We start from the raw sequence: 7,500 nt of genomic DNA on the forward strand, positions 1-7,500 counted from the left end.
ATGTATGTATATAAATATGTATGAATGTATGTATGTATGTATGTATGCATGCAACCATCATATAAACATATTTAATAAAATCTAGGCAGTTCCAAAATAATCGTGAAGGGTATTAAAACAATGGATCATGTACGACATATTATTTACAATCACAACAATATTCGTAAACAAATATATTTGCATTATGTACACGTACAACATTGATATCAGAGATAGAAAATATGAATATTGTTATAGAGACTATTTAGCAATGGCGGAACTTATGAATACAATGTCAAAAATTAATGAAAACAGAATATAGTCCACAAAAATTCTATTTCTTTTATCTTGTAAATATTGAGAGAATATTACAAAACAAAATTGCAAAACAATGATGAGGGAAGGATGTAGGGGGGGAGGGGGAGGTGGGGCTAGGGAGACATTGGTCAGAAGCGTGAGTAATGAGCATTTTCCAAGAGCAGTGCCACAGTGCCACCGCGGGTTGCAAGTGCCACCGACTGCATGGTAACCTCGTCGCGTGGCACCCGGCAACCAGGAAGATAATCCACCTCGCAAGATTCGCTTCATAACAGACCTTAATTGGCATCCAATATAACACGGCTGCTTCTAATGTTCAATGGACTTCAATGGAGTAAGTTGTAACCGCCCTGCCTTATCCTCCTTCCGTTGTTGCCATGTTCTAATTCTTTATTGAGGGTCTCCTGCCTGTTCTACACCGAGACTGGTTTCAATTGACACCTAATCCGCTCTGTTTGTTTGTTTGTTTGTTTGTTTGTTTGTCTGTCTGTCTGTCTGTCTGTGTTTGTCTATCTGTCTCTGTATCTCTCTGTATCTGTCTGTCTGTCTCGCTCGCTCTCTCTCTCTGTCTGTCTGTCTGAGCGTGTGTGGTAGAATGAGAGAGAGCGTGTGTTTGTGTATGATTTTACGGTAATAAGAGAAGGGGTGAGAGAGATAGAAGAAGAGAGAGAGAGAGGAAGTGTGTGTGTGTGTGTGTGTGTGTGTGTGTGTGTGTGTGTGTGTGTGTGTGTGTGTGTGTGTGTGTGTGTGTGTGTGTGTGTGTGTGTGTGTGTGTGTGTATATATATATATATATATATATATATATATATATATATATATATATATATATATATATATATATATATATATAGAGAGAGAGAGAGAGAGAGAGAGAGAGAGAGAGAGAGAGAGAGAGAGAGAGAGAGAGAGACTGATCTAAATTGTACAAGTTACGCATTTAAACGAAAAGAATGACAGAAATATTTCAATGATGGTGCCAAAAGATCGTGTACAGAGCGAAAAATTACGGCATAATTTCACGCGAATCATTTCCATATCAGTACAGAAGGGTGAATAGTTTTGTCAAAGGATAACCGCATTCACCACTACCATGATGACGTCACAGCTGCAACGAACATGTGGCGGAAGACGCCGTGACGTCATCAATACATTACATCACTAGCTGCGGGATTCTCCATGTTGCTTGATCATTCAATCTTATTTCTCCTTCTTCCTTTCGTTTTCATGAACATTTAATCTTATCTCACTACTTCCTCTCATTTCTTCTTCCTTCCTATCCCTCTCCAATTTTATACGACACCGTCTTAATGCTAATCTTTGGTTCCTGAACTTTTCGGTGGGAGGGCCGGGCAGGATGCACAATGTTGACGCACATCCTGAGCTTACAGTAACATCCTTCACGCAAGGTTTTTCACCGCTGCCTCGAACACTGACACACTGACGTAACCACAAGCCATTATTTCAGCTGTTCCCCTTATCTCCGGTCGCTGATAACGATGGATTGGTCTGGCGTTATCTTCTTTTTCTTTCTATTGGGGCATGTTAACCCCCCGTTTTCAAATCACACGGTAAAACGAGGCGGTCTTTGCGCACGGTTCGACCAGCGAGAGTTTTGGTGTGTATTTATGCATTTTCTGGTTTTACATGTTCTATTTTTGTATTTTAGTCTACATGTAATTTCACACACTGATGTATTTTATCTGTTTTTTCCCGAATAGATTGCACATATTGCACACTAGTTTTGTACAGAGAGCTGACCGAAATTATCTACAGTACGGCATACTTATAAACACTTAAAATTCCAGCCAGTGCTACAAAATTCACTTGTATTATCATATAGATGCGACATGATGGAAGGCATAGAAAACAGTGTGTAGAGATGAATTTATTTTGTATTCTTAGAGATTTAGAAAAAAAGCCCGAACGATAAATTGTCTAAATCAGCAAGTCCTTCTTCTCATTGTAGAAAAAAATATAACAAAATACATTAGAAAAAAAAAACGAACATGGCGAGCTGTATAGTACTCATCACAGATAGTATATACATTTCTAAAATGACATTATGATACAGCGGATAACTATGTTGTGAATGACTCTTGCTTCTGTATGAAAGTAGCTGTTTCTCCTACCTTATAAAATAGTGACTTTGGTTTCGAAAAGAATGGCCTCGATAATGATAATTAGCAAGAAGACAAAGAAACAGGGGGAAGGCTAGATCAGTAGCAACTCGAGGTGTCATGGCGTCTGCTTTGCTGATTGTTCAATGGAAATATAACCATTAAGATAATTATTTTCCATCCTTTTTGAGAATTGAAAAGACGAAAATGATCGACCATATTCACAAAGCATCCGAAACATTTGTGACGTCATCAAAATAAACCCCACGTGCTTTCAAAAAAAAAAAAAAAAAAAAAAAAATCAGGCGCCATTACACCTCCTCGAGTTGCTACTGACCTCGCCTTCCCCCAGTGAACCAGGCGCCTACCGATCTCGAGACACGGTTCGAACTGAAGAACAGAATCGCGGAGTGGTTCCTGACTAGCAACACTACAATGCAATCGGAATGAACAACAATCCTGCGGCAGATTTTCACAGCCCTGTTGCTTATTCAACTTCACTCTACGGTTTATTAGTGCTCTTATTCGGACCAGCTGTTCTCTCTCCTGTTAATCACCTGTTGCTTCCTCTTGTCTGACTTCCTATTCCCGTTTATCAGGCCAAGTTTTTCTCTTCTTCTTCTTTAATGAGGCCACCTGTTGCTCAGCGTTTTATAAAATTAGCTAAATTTCGTGAACCAGAGGTCAAGAAATGGTGGATTGTGTGTGTGTGTGTGTGTGTGTGTGTGTGTGTGTGTGTGTGTGTGTGTGTGTGTGTGTGTGTGTGTGTGTGTGTGTGTGTGTGTGTGTGTGTGTGTGTGTGTGTGTGTGTGTTTGTGTGTGTGTGCGAGTGTGTGTGCGAGTGTGCGTATGCGTGTTCGTGTGCGTGGTGTCCGTGTGCGTATGCGTGTGCGTCTGTGTATATGCGTTCATATATTCAACCAATGGCAGAAGGAGAGGCTGGCAAACTCAGAAAATAAAACAGACGGGAAAGACTTAAACCGTGAGCGACCAACCCCGAGAGCAGGTTTTGCCTCCACTTCTCGCCTCTCGAACCGTGACTGAAATTTCTCTACCGACTCCACACACATCTGACTTAAAATGACTTCTCTAAACATTAAGTTATGAATATATAATTATAGTAAAAAGATAATATTTCTTTCTTTTCTTTATACAATAAATAATAGTATAATAATAATACCCTTAAAGCTATCTTAATTCCTACGATCTATTATTTTTCTCTTTTTTTTTTCAATAAAAAATAATGATACAAGACTGGAACATACGCCCTCATAGCAATTTCACAATGGGCGTGGCTTGGCTTGGGCGTCATGGGTTCCTGGAGTTCCTCACACACACACACACACACACACACACACACACACACACACACACACACACACACACACACACACACACACACACACACACACACACACTCACACACACACACACACATACGAAAAAAAGAAAAAAAGAAAAAAAACAACATAAAAAACGCGCGTGCACAAACAGGAGAGGACGTTAAATATTTACATTTTGTTTCATCTGATTTTCTCTTTGATGGTCGTTCCCCTCCCTTTTATCCATTTTATTTATTTTTTGTTCTGTTTTGTTTATTTCTCTTTCTTTTCATCCATTTATATTTAACATCATTCACTGAACCAGATCTGTATGACTAGTATGAGTATCAGTATTATTATTTTTCTCGATTATTCATCATCTAAAAAATAACAAAGCAAGTATAGTCGTACATTTTTCTTCATAAGGAAGTTTATATATTTTTTCTTCTCTTTTTTCACTCTCGTCTTGGTATCCAGAGTGTTCAAGTTTGACATGCATTTGTCATCATTATCAACTTTCTAGAACTTAAAATTTAAATTACCTCCCTGATTTATATATAGCACTCGACAAAGAACAAGTTTCTCTTCCATTACACTGGTTATCATTCTTTTTTTTATCTTTTCTCTCTCTCTCTTTGTTTCCATCACTTTCCCTTTACACTCGTGTTCCTAAGCGCTAGTGGAGAACCGCCAGCAGGAGAAGGGTTGAGATCAGCACACTCAGGACTTTGCTCCGTGTGGATATAGAGTCTGGAATGAAGAAGAAAGAATATTTGATAATTATTGAGAAATGAGAAGAGGTGGAATGATAAAATATATATATATATATTTGATAATTATTGAGAAATGAAGAGATTGAATGATAAAAAAATTATAATTATTGAGAAATGAGAAGAGATGGAGTGATAAGAAGAAAAAATATTTGATAATTATTGAGAAATGAGAAGAGATGGAATGATAAGAAGAACGAATATTTGATAATTATTGAGAAATGAGTGGAGATGGAAGGATAAGAAGAAAGAATATTTGATAATTATTGAGAAATGAGAAGAGGTGGAATGATACGAAAAAAGAATATTTGATAATTATTGAGAAATGATAAGAGATGGAATGGCAAGAAAAAAGAATATTTGATAATTATTGAGAAATGATAAGAGATGGAATGATAAGCAAAAAGAATATCTGATAATTATTGAGAAATGAGAGGAGATGGAATGATAAGAGAAAAGAATATTTGATAATTATTGAGAAATTAGAAGAAATGGAATGATAAGAAGAAAGAATATTTGATAATTATTGTGAAATGAGAGGAGATGGAGTGATAAGAAGAAAGAATATTTGATAATTATTGAGAAATGAGAGGAGATGGAGTGATAAGAAGAAAGAATATTTGATAATTATTGAGAAATGAGAGGAGGTGGAGTGATAAGAAGAAAGAATATTTGATAATTATTGAGAAATGAGAAGAGATGGAATGATAAGAAGAAAGATTTGATAATTATTGAGAAATGAGAGGAAATGTAATGAAAAGAAGAAAGAATATTTGATAATTATTGAGAAATGAGAGGAGATGGAATGATAAGAAGAAAGAATATTTGATAATTATTGAGAAATGAGAAGAGATGGAATGATAAGAAGAAAGAATATTTGATAATTATTGAGAAATGAGAGGAGATGGAGTGATAAGAAGAATATTTGATAATTATTGAGAAATGAGAGGAGATGGAGTGATAAGAAGACAGAATATATGATTATTATTGAGAAATGAAAAGAGAATATTCTTTATTATTAGTGAGAATAATGCTAATGCTAAGATTAATGATAATAGGATTGGTGTAACTATTATTATTACCAGTCATTCGTTTATATTACCACTTTTGTACTACTATCACCACTATCCAACTACTATCACACCTACCCTACAAGTACTACTATTACTACGATTACTATTATACTATTACCATCACCACCACAATCACTGCTCCCAATGGTGCCTTTCCTTTTATTATCAAATGACACATAAATAAACATATAAACAAGAATAACACAACATCATTTTCCCCTCAACCCTACCATCAGCTCCAAAAACTAAATCCACTTATATCTATTGCAAAATCCTATTGTGTTGACTTTGATAAATAGAACATACGGCATATGAATTTGAATAAATGTTAGAGTTATAAAATCATGTGAATTAGTTCTGTTACAGAGATTAGTCTTTTTTCTATACAAAACAGATTAAGGCATTTCCGCTACGGTTAAACTACTTATGAATGCACTGGTATTATACATCATTCCTGTACTATAAAGAATTGTTATACAGTTAATATTCACTATTGCAATAGGTTATCCCCCCATAAAAGAAAAAAAATAGAGATTAAGTGACTGGAATGTTTATAATTATAATCCGATGAAAAACTGTTTATATGTGTAAAGTAGAAATCAGTCATTTTGAACATTAAAACAAGGTCTTGGGTAGATTAGACAGATTAAATATTGATTTGTAACAGTCGGGGTCACACAAACACACACATACACAAATATTCAATCTCTCTCTCTCTCTCTCTCTCTCTCTCTCTCTCTCTCTCTCTCTCTCTCTCTCTCTCTCTCTCACACACACACACTCTCTCTCTCTCTCTCCTCTCTCTCTCTCACTCTCTCTCCCTCCCTCCTCTCTCCCTCTCTCTCCTCCCTCCCTCCTCCTCCTCCCTCCTCCCTTCTCTCCCTCCCTACATCTCCCTCCATCCCTCCCTCTCTCTCCCACCCTCTCCCCTTCCCTCCCTCCCATACCCACAAACATCACCCCCCAAAATTCCCCGATACCGCAAGGCTCCCCAACGCCACGAAACAACCCTTCGCAACCGCCTTACCCGTTGCAGCAGCCGCGCGCCCTTCCATGATAGAGGCATGGTAAGGCATATCACTCTGAATGACGGCTTCGCTGCTGTCGAAGTACATATTGAGAATGGACGCCGTGCACTTGACGGTGACTGTGCTGCCCCTGCGGAAGAGTCTCGGCCACAGGGGGAACTTCAGGCCCAACATGGACGTTTCGAGACCGGTTGTAGGGTCTTCGTGGGGTGTGTAGCGCACGAGCCATGAGGGATCAGCCTGAGGAAAGAAAACGGGAGGAGGGGGTCAGTCTGAGGAATGAAAACGGGAAGAGGGAACAGTCTAAGGAAAGAAACCGGGAAGAGGGATCAGGGGGTCAGTCTCAGAAAAGAAAACGGGAAGAGGGGGTCAGCCTGAGGAAAGAAAACGGGAAGAGGGGGTCAGTCTGAGGAAAGAAAACGGGAAGAGGGTGTCAGTCTGAGGAAAGAAAATGGGAAGAGGAATCAGTCTGAGGAAAGAAAACGGGAGGAGGGGGTCAGTCTCAGGAAAGAAAACGGGAAGAGGGATCAGTCTGAGGAAAGAAAACGGGAGGAGGGATCAGTCTGAGGAAAGAAAACGGGAAGAGGGATCAGTCTGAGGAAAGAAACTGGGAAGAGGGATCAGTCTGAGGAAAGGAAACGGGAAGAGGGATCAGTCTATGGAAAGAAAACGGGAAGAGGGATCAGTCTGAGGAAAGAAACCGGGAAGAGGGATCAGTCTGAGGAAAGGAAACGGGAAGAGGGATCAGTCTATGGAAAGAAAACGAGAAGAGGGATCAGGGGGTCAGTCTCAGGAAAGAAAACGGGAAGAGGGGGTCAGTCTGAGGAAAGAAAATGGGAGGAGGGATCAGCCTGAGGAGAGAAAACGGGATGAGGTATCAGTATGAGGAAA

The 7,500-nt window shown here is 38.7% G+C and overlaps 1 protein-coding gene across 1 annotated transcript in view; it reads right to left on the minus strand.

Moving 5' to 3' along the window:
* Nucleotides 1-4,343: 4,343 nt before the first annotated feature.
* The window catches only part of LOC113812883 (uncharacterized), a 76,295-nt gene continuing 73,138 nt past the window's right edge, over nt 4,344-7,500 (minus strand). Inside the window, exons 4-5 of the mRNA XM_070128936.1 lie at nt 6,609-6,849; nt 4,344-4,488 (exon numbers count right to left, since the gene is read on the minus strand). Coding sequence (XP_069985037.1) covers nt 4,415-4,488; nt 6,609-6,849 — 315 coding nt within the window. The 3' untranslated portion in view covers nt 4,344-4,414. The remainder of the gene's footprint in view (nt 4,489-6,608; nt 6,850-7,500) is intronic.

This window comes from Penaeus vannamei, chromosome 13, assembly GCF_042767895.1.
Source record: "Penaeus vannamei isolate JL-2024 chromosome 13, ASM4276789v1, whole genome shotgun sequence".
Lineage (NCBI taxonomy): Eukaryota > Metazoa > Arthropoda > Malacostraca > Decapoda > Penaeidae > Penaeus > Penaeus vannamei.